This window comes from Pelodiscus sinensis, unplaced genomic scaffold, assembly GCF_049634645.1.
Source record: "Pelodiscus sinensis isolate JC-2024 unplaced genomic scaffold, ASM4963464v1 ctg203, whole genome shotgun sequence".
NCBI lineage: Eukaryota > Metazoa > Chordata > Testudines > Trionychidae > Pelodiscus > Pelodiscus sinensis.
The window spans coordinates 72,277-99,006 of record NW_027466029.1 but is presented as its reverse complement, the minus strand read 5'-3'; the positions used below and the strand labels follow the sequence as shown (position 1 = coordinate 99,006).

The 26,730-nt window shown below is 65.0% G+C and overlaps 1 protein-coding gene across 1 annotated transcript in view; it reads right to left on the bottom strand.

Moving 5' to 3' along the window:
- LOC102459430 (tenascin-X) overlaps nucleotides 1–26,730 on the bottom strand; it is a 91,830-nt gene that overhangs the window by 2,267 nt on the left and 62,833 nt on the right. Inside the window, 22 exon segments of the mRNA XM_075918443.1 lie at nucleotides 1,353–1,449; nucleotides 1,558–1,709; nucleotides 2,325–2,457; nucleotides 2,850–2,939; nucleotides 2,941–3,020; nucleotides 4,074–4,139; nucleotides 4,142–4,192; nucleotides 5,884–6,027; nucleotides 6,181–6,303; nucleotides 7,499–7,816; nucleotides 8,403–8,717; nucleotides 9,152–9,439; nucleotides 11,155–11,445; nucleotides 13,099–13,389; nucleotides 14,136–14,429; nucleotides 15,795–16,073; nucleotides 17,205–17,492; nucleotides 18,761–19,045; nucleotides 19,799–20,092; nucleotides 20,993–21,280; nucleotides 22,809–23,102; nucleotides 24,918–25,211. Coding sequence (XP_075774558.1) covers nucleotides 1,353–1,449; nucleotides 1,558–1,709; nucleotides 2,325–2,457; nucleotides 2,850–2,939; nucleotides 2,941–3,020; nucleotides 4,074–4,139; nucleotides 4,142–4,192; nucleotides 5,884–6,027; nucleotides 6,181–6,303; nucleotides 7,499–7,816; nucleotides 8,403–8,717; nucleotides 9,152–9,439; nucleotides 11,155–11,445; nucleotides 13,099–13,389; nucleotides 14,136–14,429; nucleotides 15,795–16,073; nucleotides 17,205–17,492; nucleotides 18,761–19,045; nucleotides 19,799–20,092; nucleotides 20,993–21,280; nucleotides 22,809–23,102; nucleotides 24,918–25,211 — 4,755 coding nt within the window.

The following is a 26,730-nucleotide window of genomic DNA, read 5'->3' as shown; positions in this document are numbered from 1 at the left end:
GGAAGTGCTGCGCACCCGGTGCGTGCCTCAGTTTCCCCGGGTGTAACCTGGGGGAGGAGGGTTGTTGGGGCAGCTTGGACCAGCTGTGACCTCACCCAGAAACCAGGAGAGTGGCTGGACACTGGGTGGGGGAGAGGGAACTTAGCCAGGGTGACCAAAAGGCCCGGTCCCCCGACGCCCAGGCCTCTCCCTGGCTCTCGGGGGGCAGCAGGGGAGTGTGGAGGGTTGAGGGACAGCCCCAGACGCCAGGGTCTCTCCCTGGCTCTTGGGGCTGGTTGTGGGGCAGCCTCAGATGCCGGGGTCTCTCCCTGGCTCTGCGGGGGATTGGGTGGGGGGTCGTGGGGCAGCCCCAGATGCCGGGGTCTCTCCCTGGCTCTGCGGGGGTGGTTGTGGGGCAGCCTCAGATGCCGGGGTCTCTCCCTGGCTCTGCGGGGGTGGTTGTGGGGCAGCCTCAGATGCCGGGGTCTCTCCCTGGCTCTGTGGGGGATTGGGTGGGGGGTCGTGGGGCAGCCCCAGATGCCGGGGTCTCTCCCTGGCTCTGCGGGGGATTGGGTGGGGGGTCGTGGGGCAGCCCCAGATGCCGGGGTCTCTCCCTGGCTCTTGGGGGTGGTTGTGGGGCAGCCTCAGATGCCGGGGTCTCTCCCTGGCTCTGTGGGGGATTGGGTGGGGGGTCGTGGGGCAGCCCCAGATGCCGGGGTCTCTCCCTGGCTCTGCGGGGGATTGGGTGGGGGGTCGTGGGGCAGCCCCAGATGCCGGGGTCTCTCCCTGGCTCTGCGGGGGATTGGGTGGGGGGTCGTGGGGCAGCCCCAGATGCCGGGGTCTCTCCCTGGCTCTTGGGGGTGGTTGTGGGGCAGCCTCAGATGCCGGGGTCTCTCCCTGGCTCTGTGGGGGATTGGGTGGGGGGTCGTGGGGCAGCCCCAGATGCCGGGGTCTCTCCCTGGCTCTGCGGGGGATTGGGTGGGGGGTCGTGGGGCAGCCCCAGATGCCGGGGTCTCTCCCTGGCTCTTGGGGGTGGTTGTGGGGCAGCCTCAGATGCCGGGGTCTCTCCCTGGCTCTGTGGGGGATTGGGTGGGGGGTCGTGGGGCAGCCCCAGATGCCGGGGTCTCTCCCTGGCTCTGCGGGGGATTGGGTGGGGGGTCGTGGGGCAGCCCCAGATGCCGGGGTCTCTCCCTGGCTCTTGGGGGTGGTTGTGGGGCAGCCTCAGATGCCGGGGTCTCTCCCTGGCTCTGTGGGGGATTGGGTGGGGGTCGTGGGGCAGCCCCAGATGCCGGGGTCTCTCCCTGGCTCTCGGGGGGCAGCGGGGGAGTAGAGGGGGTTGTGGGCAACCCCAGATGCCGGGGTCTCTCCCTCACCCAGCCAGAACTCGCCGGACGCGCTGCCGAAGCCGCGGGCGTACTCAGCCCAGTCGCGCCAGAAATCCGTCTGCCCGTCCATGCGGCGCTGGAAGACCTGGGGGAGTCGGGGGGGGAGGGGATCAGGGTCGGCCGCACGGTGCCCCCCCCCCCCCCGGTGCATCGCCGCCCCCCGGTGCATCGCCGCCCCCGGCCCCGCACTCACCAGCCAGCCGCCCCCGTCCGTCTCCATGTCGCAGTACACCTGCAGGGGGCGCTGCCGGTCGCCCCCCAGGTAGATGGTCACCTCGCGGGAGGGGCCCGGCCCGTTCTGCTGCTCCTCCGCACAGTCCCGGGGGAAGGGGTAGGCCAGCCAGCCTGCGGGGACAGGGCAGACCCATCGCACCCAGGCGGCCTGGCAGCCCGCTCTAACCACTAGGCCCCGCTGCCCTCCCAGAGCCGGGGAAACAACCCAGGCATCCTGGCTCCCAGCTTCCCCCTGCTCTAACCACTAGGCCCCGCTGCCCTCCCAGAGCCGGGGAAACAACCCAGGCATCCTGGCTCCCAGCTTCCCCCCTGCTCTAACCACTAGGCCCCGCTGCCCTCCTAGAGCCGGGGAAACAACCCAGGCATCCTGGCTCCCAGCTTCCCCCCTGCTCTAACCACTAGGCCCCGCTGCCCTCCTAGAGCTGGGGAAACAACCCAGGCATCCTGGCTCCCAGCTTCCCCCCTGCTCTAACCACTAGGCCCCGCTGCCCTCCTAGAGCCGGGGAAACAACCCAGGCATCCTGGCTCCCAGCCCCCCTGCTCTAACCACTAGCCCCCGCTCCCCTCCGAGAGCCGGGGCGAGACCCCAGGCGTCCTGGCTCCCAGCCCCCCTGCTCTAACCACTAGCCCCTGCTCCCTTCCAAGAGCCTGGAGAGACCCCAGGCGTCCTGGCTCCCAGCCCTGCCCCCCGGCCGGGGGAGGGATGCCAGGCCCCCTGTAGCTCACCGGTGTTGAAGGAGGTGGCGATGGGGGTGCTGGGCTGGCCCCCCCGGATCGCCTGCACCCGGACCTGGTAGCGGCTGGAGGGGATGAGGTTGCTCAGCTGGTGGGAGGCAGCGTCGGCTCCCAGGCGGATCTCCTGGGGGGGACAGGGAAGTGAGGGGGGGCGAAGGGAGTGGGGAGGGGAGCAGAGATGGGGCTCGGGGTGTCAGGAGGGGTGTTTCTGGCTACCAGTGTCCATCCAGAGATGGGCTGTGGGGGCTGGGCAGGGGGCTGTGGGGCAGGGTGGTGGGGCCTGTGGGGGGAGGGGTTGCAATGGGGGGGGGCTGTGGGGCAGGGAGCGGTTGTGGGTGCTGGGCAAAGTGCTGTGGGGGGGACAGCTGTGGGAAGAGGTGGGGGGAGGGGACTGTGGCGGAGGGGTTGTAACTGGGATGACGGGGGAGGCTGGGAAGGGGCTGTGCTGGGAGGGAGTGGGAGGGCTGAGCAGGGGGCTGTGGGGAAAGGGAGAGGGGGAGGGGGGAGGGGGGGTACCTGCGCCTGGCTGGCGGGTGTCTCGTAGCTCAGCAGGTAGCCTGCGGGGTGGGCGGCCGGGGGGGTCCAGGACAGCCGGGCGCTGCGGGGGGGTCACCTCGGTGGCTCGCAGGTCCCGGGGGGCGTCCAGCCCTGGGGGAGGGAAGCGTGGAAAGAGGGACCCTCCCCCGCCTCATTCCCCTCCCTCTGCCCCCACCGTTCCCCTCTGCACCCCCGCCGCCTTCCCCTCCCTCCCCCCTCCCCCGACCCCCTTCCCTCTGCACCCCGCCCCGTTCCCCTCTGCACCCCGCCGCCTTCCCCTCCCTCCCCCTCCCCTGACCCCCTTCCCTCTGCACCCCACCACCGTTCCACTCTGCACCCCGCCGCCTTCTCCTCCCTCCCCCTGCCCTGACCCCCTTCCCTCTGCACCCTGCCCCGTTCCCCTCAGCATCCCGCCGCCTTCTCCTCCCTCCCCCTCCCCTGACCCCCTTCCCTCTGCACCCCACCCCCGTTCCCCTCTGCATCTCCGCCGCCTTCCCCTCCCTCCCCCTCCCCTGACCCCCTTCCCTCTGCACCCCACCCCGTTCCCCTCTGCACCCCGCCGCCTTCTCCTCCCTCCCCCTGCCCTGACCCCCTTCCCTCTGCACCCCGCCCCGTTCCCCTCTGCACCCCGCCGCCTTCCCCCTCCCTCCCCCCTCCCCCTGACCCCCTTCCTTCTGCACCCTGCCCCGTTCCCCTGTCCCTCCCCCACCCCTGCCCCGTGCCCCCCGTACCGGTGGTGAAGTGGCGATGGCGGGGGCGCTGCGGTTGCTGCCTGTCACGGCGTGGAGCTGACCTGGTACTCGGTGTCCAGCTGCAGGCCGGACAGCGGGGTGCTCGGCCCGGCCCCCAGGCAGCCGCACAGTGGTGGTGGGACCTGAGGGGCAGAGCCAGCATCAGGGGTGGGGCAGTCGGGGGAGGTGAGGGGGCGTTGGGGGGGCAGGGACCCTGTGTCTGGGCTGCCCCCCCTCACCGAATGAAGGGTCAGGTGTGGGGGTGAGGGGCCAGTGCCCAGGAAACGCCCCGCATGGGCCCAGGGAGGCGAGTGGGGGACGCCGGGGACCCAGGCGCCAGCGACGGAGCCGCCCACTGGGGGCAGGAGGTTCTCGACCCGAGAGCCAGGCCCAGGCCGAGGATGCTGGAGCCAGAGCCAGGGGAGGGGGGGCGAGGGGACCCAGCCCGCCCCTCCCCTCCCCCCGTGCTCACCCTGGGGGGGCCCGTAGCTCAGCTCGTAGCTCTGGACGGGGCCGCGGGGCGGGCGCCAGCGCAGCAGGCCGAGGAGTCGGCGACGTTCACGGCCCGCAGGTCCGAGGGGCCGTCGGGCACTGTGGGGAGAGAGCGCAGAGCCTCAGAGGGGCCACGGAGGGACCAGGCGTCCGGGCAGGCAGGGAATGGGACCCCAGTGCCCCAGCAGGGGAGGAGACCCAGGCATCTGGGGCGGGAGGGGACCAGGCGTCTGGGGCGGGAGGGGACCCAGGCGTCTGGGGCGGGAGGGGACCAGGCGTCTGGGGCGGGAGGGGACCCAGGCATCTGGGGCGGGAGGGGACCCAGGCATCTGGGGCGGGAGGGGACCAGGCGTCTGGGGCGGGAGGGGACCCAGGCATCTGGGGCGGGAGGGGACCAGGCGTCTGGGGCGGGAGGGGACCCAGGCGTCTGGGGCGGGAGGGGACCCAGGCGTCTGGGGCGGGAGGGGACCCAGGCATCTGGGGCGGGAGGGGACCCAGGCGTCTGGGGCGGGAGGGGACCAGGCGTCTGGGGCGGGAGGGGACCCAGGCATCCGGGTGGTGAGGGGACCCAGGCGTCGGGGCGGGAGGGGACCAGGCGTCTGGGGCGGGAGGGGACCCAGGCATCTGGGGCGGGAGGGGACCAGGCGTCTGGGGCGGGAGGGGACCCAGGCGTCTGGGGCGGGAGGGGACCCAGGCGTCTGGGGCGGGAGGGGACCCAGGCGTCTGGGGCGGGAGGGGACCCAGGCGTCTGGGGCGGGAGGGGACCCAGGCATCCGGGTGGTGAGGGGACCCAGGCGTCGGGGCGGGAGGGGACCAGGCGTCTGGGGCGGGAGGGGACCCAGGCATCTGGGGCGGGAGGGGACCAGGCGTCTGGGGCGGGAGGGGACCCAGGCGTCTGGGGCGGGAGGGGACCCAGGCGTCGGGGCGGGAGGGGACCAGGCGTCTGGGGCGGGAGGGGACCCAGGCGTCTGGGGCGGGAGGGGACCCAGGCATCCGGGTGGTGAGGGGACCCAGGCGTCGGGGCGGGAGGGGACCAGGCGTCTGGGGCGGGAGGGGACCCAGGCATCTGGGGCGGGAGGGGACCAGGCGTCTGGGGCGGGAGGGGACCCAGGCATCTGGGGCGGGAGGGGACCCAGGCATCTGGGGCGGGAGGGGACCAGGCGTCTGGGGCGGGAGGGGACCCAGGCGTCTGGGGCGGGAGGGGACCCAGGCGTCGGGGCGGGAGGGGACCCAGGCATCCGGGTGGTGAGGGGACCCAGGCGTCGGGGCGGGAGGGGACCAGGCGTCTGGGGCGGGAGGGGACCCAGGCATCTGGGGCGGGAGGGGACCAGGCGTCTGGGGCGGGAGGGGACCCAGGCGTCTGGGGCGGGAGGGGACCCAGGCGTCTGGGGCGGGAGGGGACCCAGGCGTCTGGGGCGGGAGGGGACCCAGGCATCCGGGTGGTGAGGGGACCCAGGCGTCGGGGCGGGAGGGGACCAGGCGTCTGGGGCGGGAGGGGACCCAGGCATCTGGGGCGGGAGGGGACCAGGCGTCTGGGGCGGGAGGGGACCCAGGCGTCTGGGGCGGGAGGGGACCCAGGCGTCGGGGCGGGAGGGGACCCAGGCGTCGGGGCGGGAGGGGACCCAGGCGTCCGGGCGGGGGAGGGGACCAGGCATCCGGGCGGGGGAGGGGACCCAGGTGTCTGGGAGTGGATGGGGACCAGGCGTCCCAGCGGGGAGGGGACCTAGGCGTCCGGGAGGGGGAGGGGACGGGCGTCTGGGCGGGGGAGGGGACCAGGCATCCAGCCTTACCGGTGGCGACGTAGCCAACCAGCGGCTCGCTCTCCTCGAAGCCGCGCACGGCCATGACGCTGACCTCGTAGCTGGCCCCGGGGATCAGCCCCTCCAGCGTCGTCTGCAGCCGGGTGCCCTCCACCATCGTGCTCTGCGGCTCCCCTGGAGCGACACGGGGCTCAGTGCCGTACGCGGTGTGGGCGGGACCACATGGCGGGGGCGGGACTTGGGGTGGGGCAGGGCCAGTAAGGAGGCGCTGTGGGGGGGGGGGGCGCCTCGAGGTGCTGGGATGCTGGGGGGGCAGGGGTCACTTACCCCCGTCGGTCAGCTGGAAGGACACCTTGTACTGGTCCACGCGGCTGGGCGGGGCCCCCCAGCTCACTCCCACCGAGGTCTCGCGCACGTCGCTGAAGTGCAGCTCCCGGGGGCTCTCCAGCTCTGGGGAGAGGGGGCAGGAGTCAGGGGGCCAGTCGGGGGAGCCCGTCGTGCGACACCCACCGGACATTCGCAGGAACCGCCCCGCCAGAACGGGGGCCCTGGCACCTCCAGCTCCACCCCATGGACAGGGCCCCCCCCCCGGGGTCTGCGCTTGGCTTCACTCTGCTCATGTCAGGAGTCTGCTCTGGGGACCTGAATTCAGACAGCGGATTGTCCCCCCCCCCCCACGCCGGCACCAAGACCCTGGCCACGGGGTGGGGGGGGGGGGGGGTTGATGCCTTTAACAGCTAGGACACCTGAAGTCTTAAACCAAACACCTTAAACTAAAGTTACCTTCCCTCCTTCCTCCTTCCCTCCCTTTTCCTTCCCTCCCTTTTCCTTCCTTCCTTCCTTCTGCTGGGGGGATGGGCCAGCAGGGGGCACTGTACCAGGGAGAGTAGCCAGCAGGGGGCACTGTGCTGGGGGGGACAGAGAGGATCCAGCAGGGGGTGCTGTGCCAGGGGGACGATCCAGCAGGGGGCGCTGCACCGGGGGGGGGAGCCAGCAGGGGGTGGTGCGCTGGAGGGAGGAGCCAGCAGGGGGTGGTGCGCCGGGGGTTGGGGGTGGGGGGAGGAGCCAGCAGGGAGCGCTGCGCCGGGGGGGAGGAGCCAGCCGGGGGCGCTGCGCCGGGGGGAGGAGCCAGCAGGGGGCGCTGTGCCGGGGGGGGGAGGAGCCAGCAGGGGGCGCCGCGCTGGGGGGGAAGGAGGAGCCAGCAGGGGGCGCTGCGCCGGGGGGGAGGAGCCAGCAGGGGGCGCTGTGGCAGGGGGGAGGAGCCAGCCGGGGGCGCTGCGCCGGGGGGGGAGGAGCCAGCCGGGGGCGCTGCACCGGGGGGAGGAGCCAGCAGGGGGCGCTGCGCCGGGGGGAGGAGCCAGCAGGGGGCGCTGCACCGGGGGGGGAAGGAGGAGCCAGCAGGGGGCGCTGCACCGGGGGGGAGGAGCCAGCAGGGGGCGCTGCGCCGGGGGGGAGGAGCCAGCAGGGGGCGCTGCGCCGGGGGGGGAAGGAGGAGCCAGCAGGGGGCGCTGCGCCGGGGGGAGGAGCCAGCCGGGGGCGCTGCGCCGGGGGGGGGGGGAGGAGCCAGCAGGGGGCGCTGCGCCAGGGGGGAGGAGCCAGCAGGGGGCACTGCGCCGGGGGGGGAGAAGCCAGCAGGGGGCCATACCGAGGCTGCTGGTCTGCGCCATGCCGTGGGCGTCGGCCGTCTCCTGGCCCTGCTGCAGGCCGTGCAGCGTCAGGCTGTACTGGGTGCCGGGCTGCAGCCCCCGCAGCACGGCCGAGCGCAGGGCCCCCGGCACCGGCAGCTCCCGGGGGGGCCCTGGCCCCAGTCCGGGCCCGTGTCCCGCCTGCCCGTAGCGGACGAGGAAGCTGTCGAAGGCGCCCTGGGGCGCGTCCCAGCGGAGCCGCAGCGACGTCGGCGTCACCTCGGAGATGCGCAGGGGGCCCAGCCGGGCCGGCGTCACGCCGGAGGCTTCGGGGAAGGCTGTGGGGCAGGAGGGGTTAGGATCCTGAGGGGCGGGGCTCACTGTCCCTGCGGAGATGGGGCTGGCCCCGGGGATAATTCTGTCCCATCATGCACCTGCCTGGGAGCCAAGGGCTCATTTATCCCCCGGGGCTCCGGCGTGGAGTGGAAAGGGTTAACTGCGGGGGGGTGGGAAGAGGGAAGAGACTGAGGGGGCAGGATGAGGCCCAGAGGAGGAAGGACCCCGGCCTCGGGGCTTGTCAGCAGCACTATGGGTTTGTTACGGAGAGGGAAACCGAGGCACGGGATAGGCAGAGAACATAAGAGGCTGGGCTCCCAGCCCCCCCTTCAACCACTAGACTGCACTCCCCTCCCAGAGCCAGGAGAGACCCCAGGAGCCCAGAGTCCCAGCCCCCCTGCTCTAACCACTAGACCGCACTCCCCTCCCAGAGCCAGGAGAGACCCCAGGAGCCCAGAGTCCCAGCCCCCCTGCTCTAACCACTAGACCGCACTCCCCTCCCAGAGCCAGGTGGAGGGCCCAGGCGTCGGGGCTCGCGGCTGGCCCCCAGGAAGCCGGGCGGGAGGGAGGCCGCACCCGCCCGCTGACCTGTCACGGCGTCGGTGGAGAGGGGGCCGAGGCGCCGGCGGCCGGACACGCCGTGCAGGTCGAACGTGTACTTGCGGGAGGGGAGCAGGTTGCGGACGACCAGCGTGCGGGTTCCCCCGTCCACGGGCAGCGCCTGGGGCCTGCCCTCCGCGTCCTTGTACTGGAGGAGGAAGGAGTCGAAGGCCCCGGCACGGACGGTCCAGGAGAGCCGGACGGAGTCTTTGGTGACCTCGGAGATGGAGAGCTCCCCCAGCGCGGGCAGCGGGGCGCCGGCCTCCCCCTCCCCCTCCTCCTCCTCCTCTTCCTCCGGCCGGCCTGGGAGAAGGGGGCAGTTCAGACCCAGCCCCCCATCTCAGCCCCCCCCCCGACGAAAGCCGCAAACTGCTGGTTCGTTTGCAGGCCACCTCGGGCCTGGGTCATCCGGCCTAGGCACCCCCGGGGTCCCTCCGCACCCACCTGGCGCCGCTCAGGGCTGGTGAGTGTCAGCCCCATGACGCTCTGCCCGGGGCCCCCAGGGGAGGCCGGGAACACTCGAGGGATGGGGGCTGGAAGGGGCCGCAGGGAATGGCGGGGGGGCCAGAATCGGCGGGGGGGGGGGGCCTGTTTCGCAAGCGTGTCAATTGAAAGCGAATCGGCATTTCCACCGCGATGCTCGCCCCACGGGGCCAGAGGGAAGGGGCAGGGTTAGCCCATGACCTGCCCTGGTGGGGGGAAGGCGGGAGGAGGGGGAGAAACCCCCCGGCGCTGACCTGTGGTGGCGTCGGTGGAGAGGGGGCCCAGGCGCTTGCGGCCGGACACGCCGTAGAGGTTGAACTTGTACCGGCGGGAAGGCGCCAGGTTGGGGACGGTGACCGTGCGGGATCCTCCGTCCACGGGCAGCACCTGGGGCTGGCCCTCCGCGTCCTTGTACTGCAGGATGAAGGAGTCGAAGTCCCCGGCCGGGACGGTCCAGGAGAGGTCGATGGAGTTGTGGGTGACGCCGGAGGCCGAGAGCTCCCCGAGACGGAGCTGCGTCTCCTCCTTCCGCGGCCCCACAGCTGGACCAGAGGGGGGGGGGTTAAGGGCAGAGTTAAGGCTGCGGTAACAGCCTGTGGGGCAAAGGGAGGGGACGCTTCCCCCACCTCGGAGGAACGGAATCAGGCGCTCTGCAAATTCGGGCGCTGTCTCCACTGAGGTCTGGGCCAAGCACCCCAGTGTCTGAGGGGAGGTGGGGGTGGGGTATAACCTCTCCCCTGTGTGGGGGGGGGGGGCGGGAGGGGCACAGGGAGCACTGGGGTGTCTGAGGGGAGGTGGGGGATGGGTTATAACCTCTCCCCTGTGTAAGGGGGGCTGGGGGGCATAGGGAGCACTGGGGTGTGTGAGGGGAGGTGGGGGATGGGTTATAACCTCTCCCCTGTGTGAGGGGGGCTGGGGGGCACAGGGAGCACTGGGGTGTGTGAGGGGGTGGGGGATGGGTTATAACCTCTCCCCTGTGAGAGGGGGCCTGGGGGGGCACAGGGAGCACTGGGGTGTGTGAGGGGAGGTGGGGGATGGGTTATAACCTCTCCCCTGTGTAAGGGGGGCTGGGGGGCACAGGGAGCACTGGGGTGTCTGAGGGGAGGTGGGGGATGGGTTATAACCTCTCCCCTGTGTAAGGGGGGCTGGGGGGCATAGGGAGCACTGGGGTGTGTGAGGGGAGGTGGGGGATGGGTTATAACCTCTCCCCTGTGTGAGGGGGGCTGGGGGGCACAGGGAGCACTGGGGTGTGTGAGGGGGTGGGGGATGGGTTATAACCTCTCCCCTGTGAGAGGGGGGCTGGGGGGGCACAGGGAGCACTGGGGTGTGTGAGGGGAGGTGGGGGATGGGTTATAACCTCTCCCCTGTGTAAGGGGGGCTGGGGGGCACAGGGAGCACTGGGGTGTGTGAGGGGAGGTGGGGAATGGATTATAACCTCTCCCCTGTGTGGGGGGGCCGGGAGGGGCACAGGGAGCACTGGGGTGTCTGAGGGGAGGTGGGGGATGGGTTATAACCTCTCCCCTGTGTGAGGGGGGCTGGGGGGCACAGGGAGCACTGGGTTGTCTGAGGGGAGGTGGGGGATGGGTTATAACCTCTCCCCTGTGAGAGGGGGGCTGGGGGGGCACAGGGAGCACTGGGGTGTGTGAGGGGAGGTGGGGGATGGGTTATAACCTCTCCCCTGTGAGAGGGGGGCTGGGGGGGCACAGGGAGCACTGGGGTGTGTGAGGGGAGGTGGGGGATGGGTTATAACCTCTCCCCTGTGTGAGGGGGGCTGGGGGGCACAGGGAGCACTGGGGTGTCTGAGGGGAGGTGGGGGATGGGTTATAACCTCTCCCCTGTGTGAGGGGGGCTGGGGGGCACAGGGAGCACTGGGGTGTGTGAGGGGAGGTGGGGGATGGGTTATAACCTCTCCCCTGTGTGAGCGGGGCTGGGGGGCACAGGGAGCACTGGGGTGTCTGAGGGGAGGTGGGGGATGGGTTATAACCTCTCCCCTGTGTGGGGGGGCCGGGAGGGGCACAGGGAGCACTGGGGGGCTGAGGGCGTTTGCTTGTGAGACTGGCTGCTGGCCATTGTGACACACAGAAGTGCTCAGTGGGGCTGGTTTGGTGCCTTATAGGGAGGGGCTCCCAGGCTGGGGCTGTAAGTAGACCCAGTTCTGAGCAATCTGCCCTGATTTGCCCCTCCCAGCGGTGCCCCCAGAACCGCCCTGTATTGCGGGGGAGGGGAAGGAGCCGGCGTCCCGGGGGCAGCCGCTGACCTGTGGTGGCGTCGGTGGAGACGGGGCCCAGGCGCTTGCGGCCGGACACGCCGTAGAGGTTGAACTTGTACCGGCGGGAAGGCGCCAGGTTGGGGACGGTGACCGTGCGGGATCCTCCGTCCACGGGCAGCGCCTGGGGCTGACCCTCCGCGTCCTTGTACTGGAGGAGGAAGGAGTCGAAGGTCCCCTTGTCGATGGTCCAGGAGAGCAGGACGGACTCGTGGGTGACGTCGGAGGCCGAGAGCTCCCCCAGGCTGGGCTGGGCGGTTGGTTCCTCCTGCGGCGCCGCGGCTGGAACAGAGAGAGGAGGGTGACGGGTGCAGCCGGGGTGGGGGCGGCGACGTGCCCTGTCACGTCCATCTCGCCAGGCATCCATGATCAGACCCATCACAGCCCCTCCAGCTGCCTCCTGGCACCAGGGTCACCCCCACCCCCACCCGAGTGACCCCCATCGCCCCCCAGCCAGTTCCACCTTCTGTGATGTCATGAGGGGCTGTCTGCTCTGTACCCCCTGCGCTGTGGGATTCCCAGTGACTCACCCACTTACATTGGCCCAGACACCCAGTCCCAGCCTGGGCAGGGAACAAGGCTCTTGCCAGGGGAGAGACAAAGGGAGGGAGGTGGAGACGGACACCTGGCTGGGGGGCAGGGCAGGGGGCTGGGCAAACGAAGAGTATAAATGGGGCACTGGGGGTTCAGGGGTCTGGGTACCCCGGACCCAAGGGGGCTGAGGCTGCCAGCCCCTCACTCCTATTCCCACATGGAACCCGGGCCGCGCTGTATCTCCGAGGAGCAATAAACCCATTTGTACTCTACTTGTCTGGCTGGGGATGGGGGGGGCAGGGTGGGGGGGTCCCTGATGCACGGTCACAGCTTCTCCATCCATCCTTGTGCACCCCATGGCTCCACCCATCCCCCGACAATCCTAGAGCCCTAGGACTGGCAGGGACCCCGAGAGGCAGCGAGTCCAGTCCCCTGCCCCCACGGCAGGACCCAGCACTGTCTGGACCAGGGCTACTCAACTTTGGAAGCCCCGGGGACCATCACGATACTCACAGCACACGCCAAGGGCCACAACTTACGTGTGGGTGCATAGACATGCAAATCGATATGCAAATCAGAGAATCACAGAGCACTGGGACTGGGAGGGACCTCGAGAGTCGCCAAGCCTAGTCCCCTGCCCTCACGGCAGGACCAAATACTGTCTAGAGCGTCCCTGAGAGACATTTATCCAACCTGCTCTTCAATATCTCCAGGGATGGGGATTCCACAACCTCCCTGGGCAATTTATTCCAGTGTTTGACACCCTGACAGTTGGGAACTTTTTCCTAATGTCCAACCTCAACCTCCCTGGCTGCAGTTTAAGCCCATTGCTTCTTGTTCTATCCTCAGAGGCCAAGGAACAATTTTTCTCCCTCGTCCTCATGACACCCTTTTAGATACCTGAAAACAGCTCTCATGTCCCCCCTCAGTCTTCTCTTTTCCAACTAAACAAACCCAATTCCTTCAGCCTCCCCTCCTAGCTCCTGTTCTCTAGACCTTTCATCATTCTTGTTGCTCTTCTCTGGACCCTCCCCAATTTCTCCACATCTGTCCTGCCATGCGCGGCCCAGAACTGGACACAATCCTCCAGCTGAGGCCTGAGCAGCGCAGAGCAGAGCGGGCGAACGACTCCTCGTGCCGTGCTCACAGCACACCTGTTATATGCAAATATGCCTTGTTCCCAGGGTCCCACCCATGGGCCGTGTGTTGGACCCGTGTAAACCCAACCCGCTCAGCGGGCTTCGAACAAATGGGCCGCGTGTTGAGTAGACCTGGTCTAGCCCATCCCCGACAGGCGTCTGTCCAACCTGCTCGTACATATCCCCAGGGATGGAGACTCTAGAACCCCCCTGGGCAATTTACTCATGGGAAGGGGCCGGTGTCCCGGGAGCAGCCGCTGACCTGTGGTGGCGTCGGTGGAGACGGGGCCCAGGCGCTTGCGGCCGGACACACCGTAGAGGTTGAACTTGTATCGGTGGGAAGGCGCCAGGTTGGGGACGGTGACCGTGCGGGATCCTCCGTCCACGGGCAGCGCCTGGGGCTGGCCCTCCGCGTCCTTGTACTGGAGGAGGAAGGAGTCGAAGTCCCCGGCCGGGACGGTCCAGGAGAGCCGGACGGAGTCGTGGGTGACGTCGGAGGCCGAGAGCTCCCCCAGGCTGGGCTGGGCAGTGGGTGCCTCCTGCCGCACCGTGGCTGGAACAGAGAGAGGGGGTGAAGGGCATGGCCAAGGGGGGGGGGTTGCTGGATCCCTGGGGAGCCAGATTATTCCTAGCCAGAGGGGACCTGCAGAGAGGATTGGTGGGGGGAGGGTGCAGGGAGCCCCAGGGACCGGCCCAAGACACAGCTGGATCCTGCTGCGGGGAAGGGGAGCTGGGGATGGGCAGACAGACGGCTGGGGCATGACTGTAAGGACCCCACCCTCCCCAGTTCCCCACTGCCATCCTGGCCTTGTAGGGGCAGCCCAAGGCAATTGGCACAAACCCCCATGGGAGCTGAGCTGAGTTGGGAGAAGAGAGAGAGAAGGGGTCAACCAAAGCCACCAACATCAGTGGAAAGATCCCCATGGACACCTAAGAATCCCTCCATCCATCGACACCCAGTCCGTCTGTCCGTCCATCCATCCATCGACACCCAGTCTGTCTGTCCGTCCATCCACCCATCGACACCCAGTCCGTCTGTCCGTCCATCCACCCATCGACACCCAGTCCGTCTGTCCGTCCATCCATCCATCGACACCCTGTCCGTCTGTCCGTCCATCCATCCATCCATCTATTCACCCACCCACCCATCTCTCTTTGTAGAATGGCCAGCAGATGGGTCATGGAATCGAGGAAGTGTCTTTCTGCAACGGTCTTGGGTACTGGCTGCTGTTAGCGCAGCACTGCAAGGCACAGGGGGCAGGAGGGGAAGGGGCCGGCGTCCCGGGAGCAGCCACTGACCTGTGGTGGCGTCGGTGGAGAGGGGGCCCAGGCGCTTGCGGCCGGACACGCCGTAGAGGTTGAACTTGTACCGGCGGGAAGGCGCCAGGTTGGGGACGGTGACCATGCGGGATCCCCCGTCCACAGACAGCGCCTGGGGCTGGCCCTCCGCATCCTTGTACTGGAGGAGGAAGGAGTCGAAGTCCCCGGCCGGGACAGTCCAGGAGAGCAGGACGGACTCGTGGGTGACGTTGGAGGCCGAGAGCTCCCCCAGGCTGGGCTGGGGGGTGGGTTCCTCATCCCGTCGTGCTGCAGCTGCAACCAAGAGAGGGGGTTAATCCAGGGTGTGTGCAGGGGGAGGGGGAGGGGTAACAGGCTGCTCACAGCGTTCTTGTGGGCGAGGTAATTCCTAGGCAAAAGGAACCTGCAGGGGGGTTTATTGGGGGAGGGCGCAGAGAGCCCCATGGATCCATCCCAGGACACAGCTGGGTCCTGCTGCAGGGAAGGACAGCTGGGGACAGACAGATGGACAGGGAGTGACTGCAAAGCGGTTCCTGCATCGGGTTCCCCGTGGCCATCCCGCCCCCATGGAGGGGCTGGCCCAGAGCGACCGGCACACACCTCGGGGAGAGCGGAGCTGGGACGGGCAGGAAGGATGAAAACATGAAATGGGAAAAGAAAGGGGTGAACTGAAGTCGTCACGCCGATGGAGGGATTCCCAGTGATGCCCACCCAGCCCCAGACATGCCTGTAGCACCATCCCCGTGGGCACCCACCCACCCATGCACCCTCCACCCATGTCCACTCGCGTACAGCTACCCAGGCATCCACCTCCGCTCCCAGCCCAGCCCCTCCAGTTTCCACCCAGCAGGAGGGTGACGGGCAGACGCTCGCCTCTACTGGGCATTCCCCAAATCTCCCCGATAGTTGCTTAAACTCCAGCCATCTCACACACGTCCATTCAGCTACCTATCCACCAATATACATCCATGCCCATGGCCTGACCTCTACTGGTCCTTTCATCTCAATAAAAATCCACCCTTCTCTCGACAAACATGCCCATCTCCGCCCGCCAGCCAGCCAGCCAGCCAGCCAGCCAGCCAGCCGTCCATCGCTCACCCAGACATCCCTCCTTATACACGTTCGGTCATCTATCCGTGACCATCCCTACCCACCCACACCCACTGGCCCCTAATGACAGCCATCCATCTCTTCATTCATTGATTCATTCATTCGTTCCTTCCACACCCATCTCTTCATTCATTTATTCCACCCCATCTATTCATTCATTCAGTCCTTCTACACCCATCTGTTCAATCATTCATTCATCTGTTCATTCATTCATTATACATTCATTCATAACACATTCATTCATAACACACCCAACATTTCATTCATTCATTCATTCATTCATTCATTCATTCATTCATTCCATACTCATCTAACCATTCATTCAGCCTGCTTCATACAGATCCATCCATCTGCCTGTCTGTCAATCCACCCATCCACCTCCATCCACAGGCCTCTCTCTGTTCCATGGCCAGTAGGAGGGTCGGGGAGGTTGGAATCTGGGAAACGTCTTCCCAGGAAGGCCCCAGCTGTTCTCTGCTGTCCACACTGCACTGCACAGCAAAGGGGGCAGGAGGGGAAGGGGCCAGTGTCCCGGGAGCAGCCGCTGACCTGTGGTGGCGTCGGTGGAGAGGGGGCCCAGGCGCTTGCGGCCGGACACGCCGTAGAGGTTGAACTTGTATCGGCGGGAAGGCGCCAGGTTGGGGACGGTGACCGTGCGGGATCCTCCGTCCACGGGCAGCGCCTGGGGCCGGCCCTCTGCGTCCTTGTACTGGAGGAGGAAGGAGTCGAAGTCCCCGGCCGGGACGGTCCAGGAGAGCAGGACGGACTCGTGGGTGACGTCAGAGGCCGAGAGCTCCCCCAGGCTGGGTTCCTCCTGCTGTGCAGCGGCTGGAACAGAGAGAGGGGGGTGAAAGGTGCAGCTGGGGTAGGAGGCAGCTCACCAGTCCTCATGGGGCAAGTTGTTCCTAGTCGGAGGAGATCTGCAGAGAAGCTTAGCGGGGAAGCGGGGGAGGGTGCAGGGATTCCAGGGATCAGCCGGATCCGGCAGCTGGGAAAGAGACGGGGCAGACCGACACACGGATGGGGAAAGAAGGACCCCACATTCCCAGGTTCTCTCCAGCCATCCTGCCTGTGTGGAGGGGTCACCCTGGAGCTGAGCTGGGACGGGAGGAGAGGCAGGGAAGGGAGAACAAAGCAGAGAGAGCAGCCAGGGGGTGTCTCCAAAGCCACCAACATGAATGGAAAGGTCCCCAGGGACACTCGTCCAGCCCCAACGCCTGCTCCACCCTTCCCCACATGCTCCTGTGCGCCCATTCAGAGATCCGTCCCCAGCCATGCGCTCCTTCCCCATCCATCTCCTCAGACAGCCGTCCGTGTGCCCTGCCCTCCGTCCGTGTGCCCTGCCCTCCGTCCGTGTGCCCTGCCCTCCGTCCGTCCATGAGCACAGCCATCCATCCGTCCACCCTTCCTCCCATCCACATGCCCTCCCGTCCACCCATCCATACATCCATCTATCCATCCATCCACCCTCCTGTCCATCCATCCATCCATCCACCTGCCCTCCCATCCATCTATACATCCATCCACATGCCATCCCATCCACCCATCCATCCGTCCACCCTTCCTCCCAATCCACATGCCCACCTGTTCGTCCATCCATCCATCCACCCACCAGTCTTCCCATCTATCCACCTGTCCATCCATCCATCCATCCTTCCATCCACTGTCCTGTCCATCCATCCACCCATCCATTCATGTGTCCTCCCATCCAATTACCCTTCCACCCATTCATTCACTGCTCCTTTCTTCCTTCCATCCATCCACCTGCCGTTCCACCCATCCCTCTAGCTCTCCCTCCCCAGTGCTTCCATCTCTGGAATGGCCAGTAGATGGGTGGTAGAGGTTGAAATGTGGGAAGTGTCTTCCCAGAAAATTCCTAGTTGGAAGATGTTCTCACCGCACTGCAAAGCAAAGTGGAGGGGCGGGGGAGGACACAGTAATTCAGGAGCAGCCGCTGACCTGTGGTGGCGTCGGTGGAGAGGGGGCCCAGGCGCTTGCGGCCGGACACGCCGTAGAGGTTGAACTTGTATCGGTGGGAAGGCGTCAGGTTGGGGACGGTGACCGTGCGGGTTCCCCCGTCCATGGACAGTGCCTGGGGCTGGCCCTCCGCGTCCTTGTACTGGAGGATGAAGGAGTCAAAGTCCCCGGCCGGGACGGTCCAGGAGAGCAGGACGGAGTCGTGGGTGACGTCAGAGGCCGAGAGCTCCCCCAGGCTGGGCTGGGGGGCAGGTTGCTCCGTCTGTGGTTCTGCAGGTGGAACAGAGAGAGGGGGTGAAGGGTGCGGCGGGGGTGGGATGGGGCAGTGTGCTGGGTCCTTGGAGGGCCAGCTTATTCCTAGCCACAGGGGCCCTGCAGAAAGGATTAGTGGAGAAAGGGTGTACGGAGTCCCAGGAATGGCTCAGGATGCATCTGGATCCTGTTGCTGGGAAGGACAGCTGGGGACAGACGGATGGACGGGGCATGTCCGCAAAGAGGATCCCACTTTCTCAGGTTGCCCCAGGCCATCCTGTCTCCATGGAGGGGATGGCCCAGAGCGACCGGCACACACCTCGGTGAGAGCTGAGCTGGGACGGGAGGAGCGAGAGGGAAGGAAGAACACACGAGCGAGAGAGAGAAGGGGATGAACCAAAGCCACCGACGTGACTGGCAAGATCCCCACGGATGCCCTTCCATCCCTGGGTCGGGGAGGTAACCTAGTGGCAGAGTGTGTGTCCATATCACCCTCTACAGCTGCACCCGTCCACACACCCACACCCAGTCACGGCCTGCTAGCCACGCACCCATCATCATTCCCAGCATGGCCCCTCCAGCTGCCCCCACCTTCCCACCCCCCACCTATGCAACCCCCAAATCACCCTGCCAGATCCACCTCCTCATTCCATCCTTATACACATCCACTCGTCCGTCCGCCCCCTGCTTCCCCATTCATAACCCAAGATAGCCCTCCATCCACCCGTCCTTCCATCCATCTGTCCTTCCCTCCCTCCTTCCATTCATAACCCAAGATAGCCCTCCATCCTCCCATCCGTCCCGCCCTTGCTCCATTCATAAGCTAAGATAACCCATAACCCATCCACTTGTCCTTCCATTCATAACCCAAGATAGCCCTCCTTCCACCCGTCCTTCCATACATCAGTCCATCCATCCATCCATCCATCCATCTGCCCTTCCCCAGAAACATTCACTCATCTATCCATTGAAGGCACTCCCCATACATTCATCCCCACTGACACCTATAGATCTTTCTATCTATTCCTTCCTTCTTTCCTTCCTTCCTCATCTATCTTTTCATCCAGTCTGCTTCATAAGCACTGATTCATCTGCCTGTCTTTCAATTCACCCTCCCACCTCCATCCGTCCCTTCCTCTCTTCACTGCCCAGTAAATGTGACGTGAAGTTTGCAATCTAGGAAGCATGTCTCAGGAAGGTCCCAGCTGGCAACTGTTATCCCAGCACACTGCACAGCTAAGGGGGCAGGAGGGGAAGGGGCCGGAGTCCCGGGGGCAGCCGCTGACCTGTGGTGGCGTCGGTGGAGAGGGGGCCCAGGCGCTTGCGGCCGGACACACCGTAGAGGTTGAACTTGTACTGGCGGGAAGGCGCCAGGTTGGGGACGGTGACCGAGCGAGATCCTCCGTCCACGGGCAGCGCCTGGGGCTGGCCCTCCGCATCCTTGTACTGGAGGAGGAAGGAGTCGAAGGTCCCCTTGTCGATGGTCCAGGAGAGCAGGACGGAGTCGTGGGTGATGTCAGAGGCTGAGAGCTCCCCCAGGCTGGGCTGGGGGGCAGGTTCTTCTCGTGGTGCTGTAGTTGGAACAGAGAGAGGGGATAAAGGGAACAGCCGGGGTAGGAGACAGCTCGCTGGGTCCTCCAACGGATGGGATTCACAAACAGCATTAGTGGGGGGAGGGTGCTGGGATCTCCAGGGACCAGCCCCAGGACTCAGCTGGACCTTGCTGCTGGGAAGGAGAGTTGGGAACAGACAGACAGATGGGGCATGAGGATCCCAAGTTCCCAGATTCCCCGCGGCCATCCCGTCTCTGTGGAGAGCTTGGCCCAGAGCGACCGGCACACACCTCGGTGAGAGCTGGGGGGCAGGGAAAGAAGCCAAACGAGAGAGTGATGGGGGTGAACCAAAGCCAATAACATCAATGGAAAGATCCCCAACGCCACCCGGCCATCCCCAACCTGCCCTTCATCCATTCCCTGGCCACTCACTCACACGTCTGCCCACGTCATATGTCCTCTGCATCCCCTTCGAAGCCCATGCTCGTCCGTCCATCCACCCCACGTGTACACATCCATCCATCCATCCATCCACCTATCCTTCCACCTGTCCGTCCACCCATCCCCCACATGTACCGCTATATCCATCCATCCATCCATCCATCCATCCATCCATCCATCCAAACTCTCTCTGTTCAATGCCCAGCAGATGACTTGTGGAGTTTGGAGTCTCCGAAGCATCTTCCCAGCTGTTCAGGCCAGTTCTCACCACACTGCAATGCAAAGGGGGCAGGAGGGGAAGGGGCCGGAGTCCCGGGAGCAGCCGCTGACCTGTGGTGGCGTCGGTGGAGAGGGGGCCCAGGCGCTTGCGGCCGGACACGCCGTAGAGGTTGAACTTGTACCGGCGGGAAGGCGCCAGGTTGGGGACGGTGACCGTGCGGGATCCTCCGTCCACGGGCAGCGCCTGGGGCTGGCCCTCCGCGTCCTTGTACTGGAGGAGGAAGGAGTCGAAGGTCCCCTTGTCAACGGTCCAGGAGAGCAGCACGGAGTCGTGGGTGACGTCGGAGGCCGAGAGCTCCCCCAGGCTGGGCTGGGGCTCGGGTTTTGGTTCCTGCGGCTTCGCGGCTGGAACAGAGGGGGTGAGGGTGAAGGGCATGGCCAAGGGGGGGTTTGCTGGATCCCTGGGGAGCCAGATTATTCCTAGCCAGAGGGGACCTGCAGAGAGGATTGGTGGGGGGAGGGTGCAGGGAGCCCCAGGGACCGGCCCAAGACACAGCTGGATCCTGCTGCGGGGAAGGGGAGCTGGGGATGGGCAGACAGACGGCTGGGGCATGACTGTAAGGACCCCACCCTCCCCAGTTCCCCACAGCCATCCTGGCCTTGTAGGGGCAGCCTAAGGCAATTGGCACAAACCCTCATGGGAGCTGAGCTGAGTTGGGAGAAGAGAGAGAGAAGGGGTCAACCAAAGCCACCAACATCAGTGGAAAGATCCCCATGGACACCTAAGAATCCCTCCATCCATCGACACCCAGTCCGTCTGTCCGTCCATCCATCCATCGACACCCAGTCTGTCTGTCCGTCCATCCACCCATCGACACCCAGTCCGTCTGTCCGTCCGTCCACCCATCGACACCCAGTCCGTCTGTCCGTCCGTCCACCCATCGACACCCAGTCCGTCTGTCCGTCCGTCCACCCATCGACACCCAGTCCGTCTGTCCGTCCGTCCACCCATTGACACCCAGTCCGTCTGTCCGTCCGTCCATCCATCTGCCCTCCTGCCTATCCATCATCCACCCACCCACGCACCCACATTACTTAACCTCTCTATCCATGTAGCCACTCCTCCATTCATCCCCACATGGTTCCCCCTCTAAAGGCAGATTCACCAGAAACTGGGCCACGGAGGCTGAGTCTGCAAAGTATCTTCTTACGACGGACCCAGCCCATTGCCCAGTGTTGTTGCCCGACTGCGAGACAAAGGGGGCAGGAGGGGAGGGGGCCGGAGTCCCGGGGGCAGCCGCTGACCTGTGGTGGTGTCGGTGGAGACGGGGCCAAGGCGCTTGCGGCCGGACACGCCGTAGAGGTTGAACTTGTATCGGCGGGAAGGCGTCAGGTTGGGGACGGTGACCGTGCGGGATCCTCCGTCCACGGGCAGCGCCTGGGGTTTGCTCTCCGCGTCCTTGTACTGGAGGAGGAAGGAGTCGAAGTCCCCGGCCGGGACGGTCCAGGAGAGCAGGACGGACTCGTGGGTGACGTTGGAAGCTGAGAGCTCCCCCAGGCTGGGCTGGGTGGTGGGTACTTCTGTCTGTGGCGCTGCGATTGGAACAAAGAGAGGGGGTGAAGGGTGCAGCCAGGATGGGGGCTGCTCACTGGGTCCATGGGGTGCCAGGTTATTCCCAGACAGAGGGACTCTGCCGAGAGGATTAGCAGGGAGCCCCAGGGATCAGCCTCAAGGCATAGAGGAATCCTGTCACTGGGAAGGAGAGCTGGGGGTAGACGGATGGGGCATGTCTGGGGTTCCCGGCAGCCATCCTGCCTCTGTGGAGGGGTTGGCCCAGAGCGACTGGCACAAACCTCGGAGAGAGCGGAGCTGGGATGGGAGGAGAAGGAGGAGAAGGAACAAGAGAGAAAGAGAAGGGGGTGAACCAAAGCCCCCAATGTCCATGGAAAGATCCCCACGGACACCCAGCTAGCCCTGAATGTCCCCTTCCCTCCCCATCAGCCATACCCACTGACATCCATCCCCCATCAATCCATCCACCCTCTCACCCACCCGTCCACCCATCCATCCGTCTGTCCCTCCATCCATCCACCCTCTCACCCACCCGTCCACCCATCCATCCGTCTGTCCCTCCATCCATCCACCCTCTCACCCACCCGTCCACCCATCCATCCGTCTGTCCCTCCATCCATCCACCCTCTCACCCACCTGTCCATCCATCCATCCGTCTGTCCCTCCATCCATCCACCCTCTCTCCCACCCATCCATCCATCCGTCCGTCTGTCCCTCCATCCATCCACCCTCTCACCCACCCGTCCACCCATCCATCCATCCATCCATCCACCCTCTCACCCACCCATCTATCCCTCCATCCATCCACCCTCTCTCCCACCCATCTATCCCTCCATCCATCCACCCTCTCTCCCACCCATCCATCCATCCGTCTGTCCCTCCATCCATCCACCCTCTCTCCCACCCATCCATCCATCCGTCTGTCCCTCCATCCATCCACCCTCTCTCCCACCCATCCATCCATCCGTCTGTCCCTCCATCCATCCACCCTCTCACCCACCTGTCCACCCATCCGTCCGTCTGTCCCTCCATCCATCCATCCACCCTCTCACCCATCCATCCATCCATCCATCCATCCATCCATCCATCCATCCATCCATCCATCCGTCTGTCCCTCCATCCATCCACCCTCTCACCCACCCATCCACCCATCCATCCGTCTGTCCCTCCATCCATCCACCCTCTCACCCACCCGTCCACCCATCTGTCCCTCCATCCATCCACCCTCTCACCCACCCGTCCATCCGTCTGTCCCTCCATCCATCCACCCTCTCACCCACCCGTCCACCCATCCATCCGTCTGTCCCTCCATCCATCCACCCAGCCATGCATCCATGCACACAGTGCCTCCCCACTGCTTCCTTTCCTCCATCTGTCCATGTATCCACACTCCCCCACTATCTGTGGGGGGTGAACAGGGTCATGGATGCCTGAGGCTTAGAAACATCTTCCAGGAGTGAATATCACCCATCTGTCGGCATCCATGTCACACTGCAAGGCAAAGGGGCAGGAGCGGAGGGGGCCGGAGTCCCGGGGGCAGCCGCTGACCTGTGGTGGCGTCGGTGGAGACGGGGCCGAGGCGCTTGCGGCCGGACACGCCGTAGAGGTTGAACTTGTACCGGCGGGAAGGCGCCAGGTTGGGGACGGTGACCGTGCGGGATCCCCCGTCCACGGGCAGCGCCTGGGGCTGGCCCTCCGCGTCCTTGTACTGGAGGAGGAAGGAGTCGAAGTCCCCGGCCGGGACGGTCCAGGAGAGCAGGACGGACTCGTGGGTGACGTCAGAGGCCGAGAGATCCCCCAGGCTGGGCTCAGGGGCAGGTTTTGCCTCCTGCGGCTCCGTGGCTGGAAGAGAGAAGGGGGTGAAACTGCACCCAGAAGGGGAAGGTGCCTTGATGGTACTTCAGGGCCTGTGAATTCAAAGCCAGAGGGGACCTGAAGAGAGAATTGGTCGGGGGAGGGGCAGGGCGGCCCAGGGACTGGCCCAGGACACAGCTGGGTCCTGCGGCAGGGAAGGAGAGCCAGCGCAAGACGACAGGTGGGGCGTGTCTGCAAAGGATCCTGCATCCCCGGCTACCCACCATCACCCTGCCTCGCTGGCCTAGAGCGACCGGCACAGGGCCCAGGGGGCGGGGAGGGGCGGAGCTGGGACGGGAGCAAAGAGGGGGAGAGAAGAACAAAGGAGAGAGAAAGTGACGGGGATGAACCAAAGTCAATAACGAAATGGAAAGATCCCCCGGACACCCGGCCATCACCCTGCATATCTACACTCCCTGCCGTCTGTCTGTCCATCCATCCCCCTGCATATCTACACTCCCTGCCATCTGTCTGTCCATCCATCCCCCTGCATATCTACACTCCCTGCCGTCCGTCTGTCCGTCCATCCCCCTGCATATCTACAGTCCCTGCCGTCCGTCTGTCCCTCCATCCCCCTGCATATCTACACTCCCTGCCGTCTGTCTGTCCATCCATCCCCCTGCATATCTACACTCCCTGCCGTCCGTCTGTCCCTCCATCTCCCTGCATATCTACACTCCCTGCCGTCTGTCTGTCCATCCATCCCCCTGCATATCTACAGTCCCTGCCGTCCGTCTGTCCATCCCCCTGCATATCTATACTCCTGCCGTCCGTCTGTCCATCCATCCCCCTGCATATCTACACTCCCTGCCATCCATCTGTCCATCCATCTCCCTACATATCTACACTGCCTTCTCTCCGTCCAGCCATCCATGCCTTTACATATCTGTCCACCCTTTCATCCAGGCATTCCTCTAATCCCAGACATATACACCCATCCTTCCATCCACCCCTCCATCCTTCCCCATACATATCTACCTATCCTTGCGTCTGTCATACATATCTAACGGTCCTTTTGTCAATGGGTATGTCTACACTACATGGCTCCGTCGATGGAGATTTGTTTATAATCGCCGCTTCCTTTACATTTACATGGCTGCCGTGCTGAGCTGACAAACCGCTGATCAGCTGTTTATCAGCTCAGCGCGCTAGTCTGGACGCTCCGCGGTCGACATCAAAGCCCTTTGTCGACTGCCCCGGTAAACCTCATCCCACGAGGAATAACGGGGTGGTTGACAAAGGACTTTGATGTCGACCGTGGAGCGTCCAGACTAGCGCGCTGAGCCGATAAACAGCTGATCAGCTGTTTGTCAGCTCAGCGCGGCAGCCATGCAAATTTAAATGAAGCCGCGATTATTTAAATTGCCGCTTCATTTCCCTTTGCCTACAACCCTAATCTACATGGCTCCATCGATGGAGCCATGTAGTCTAGACACAGCCAATCTGTCCTTCTATCTCCATAAATATCTCTCATCCTTCCATCCCTCCATCCCTCCATCCACACACATATCCACCCACCCTTCTGTCTGTCGATTCTCACCATACATATCTCCCCAATCTTCCATCTGCCTACTCATCCATCCACCCCCAGACATCACCCTGCTGTCTGTCATCCACCCAGCCATCCACCTCTCTTCCCTCCACCCAACCCCACGCGCTACAGCCAGCAGTCTAGTTGTGGAGGTTGGAAGGTTAGAAGTATCTTCTTGGAAAGACCCTGGCCCATTGATTGGCATCCATGTCACATTGCAAGGCAAAGGGGACAGGGGCTAAGGGGCCGGCGTCCCGGGAGCAGCCGCTGACCTGTGGTGGCGTCGGTGGAGACGGGGCCGAGGCGCTTGCGGCCGGACACGCCGTAGAGGTTGAACTTGTATCGGCGGGAAGGCGCCAGGTTGGGGATGGTGACCGTGCGGGATCCCCCGTCCATGCGCAGCGCCTGGGGCTTGCCCTCCGCGTCCTTGTACTGGAGGAGGAAGGAGTCGAAGTCCCCGGCTGGGACGGTCCAGGAGAGCAGGACGGAGTCGTGGGTGATGCTGGAGGCTGTGAGCTCCCCCAGGCTGGGCTGGGGGCTGTGTTCCACTACCTGCACCTCTGCGGCTGGAACAGAGAGAGGGGGTGAAGGGTGCAGCCGGGGTAATGAGCAGCTCGCTGGGTCCATGGGGCTCCAGCCAGAGGAAATCTGCAGAGAGGATGGGGGAGGGGTGCAGAGAGCTGCAGGGACTGGCCCCAGGACACAGCTGGATCCTGCTGCCTGGACAGACAGATGGAGGGTATCTGCAAAGAGGATCCCATGTCCCGGGTTCCCCGCAGTCGTCCCACCTCTGTGGAGGGGTTGGCCAGAGCAACGGGCACAAACCTCATTCAGAGCTGAGCTGGGACGGCAGGCATGAGAGGGAAGTGAGAACAAACAAGGAGAAAGATAGCGGGGCCGGAGGGGAGGAAGGAATTCCCATGGATACCCCCACCCATCACCGACCATTCCTCCATCCAAAGCCCCATCCCATAGACATCCATCCATCCACCCATCCCCATAGACATCCATCCATCCATCCCCATAGACATCCATCCATCCACCCCCACAGACATCCATCCATCCATCCACCCCCACAGACATCCATCCATCCATCCATCCATCCACCCCCATAGACATCCATCCATCCATCCATCCCCATAGACATCCATCCATCCATCCATCCTCATAGACATCCATCCATCCATCCACCCCCACAGACATCCATCCATCCATCCACCCCCACAGACATCCATCCATCCATCCATCCATCCACCCCCATAGACATCCATCCATCCATCCATCCCCATAGACATCCATCCATCCATCCATCCTCATAGACATCCATCCATCCATCCACCCCCACAGACATCCATCCATCCATCCATCCATCCACCCCCATAGACATCCATCCATCCATCCATCCCCATAGACATCCATCCATCCATCCATCCTCATAGACATCCATCCATCCATCCATCCACCCATCCCCATAGACATCCATCCATCTATCCATCCCCATAGACATCCATCCATCCATCCACCCCCACAGACATCCATCCATCCACCCACCCCCACAGACATCCATCCATCCACCCGCCCCCACAGACATCCATTCATCCTCATAGACATCCATCCATCCATCCACCCCCACAGAAATCCATCCATCCATCCACCCCCATAGACATCCATCCATCCATCCACCCCCAAAGACATCCATCCATCCATCCATCCACCCCCACAGAAATCCATCCATCCATCCACCCCCAAAGACATCCATCCATCCATCCACCCCCACAGAAATCCATCCATCCATCCACCCCCACAGAAATCCATCCATCCATCCCTCTCTATTAATACCCAGTGGCCATCTATCCACTGCCACGTCCTTCTATCCGGCCATTCATTCCACACACCCGTCCTGCTAAACACATCCATCCATTGGTCAGCGATCCCATACAGTCCTAGGTGAACTTGTCTATCCATCCACACCCCTCTGCAACCGTTCCTCCAACCCTCCCTTCCTCCACCCATCCATCCACCCCTCCATTCTTCCACCCATTCACCTCTCCACCCCTCCCGTTCTCCCTCCATCCAGCACCCCTC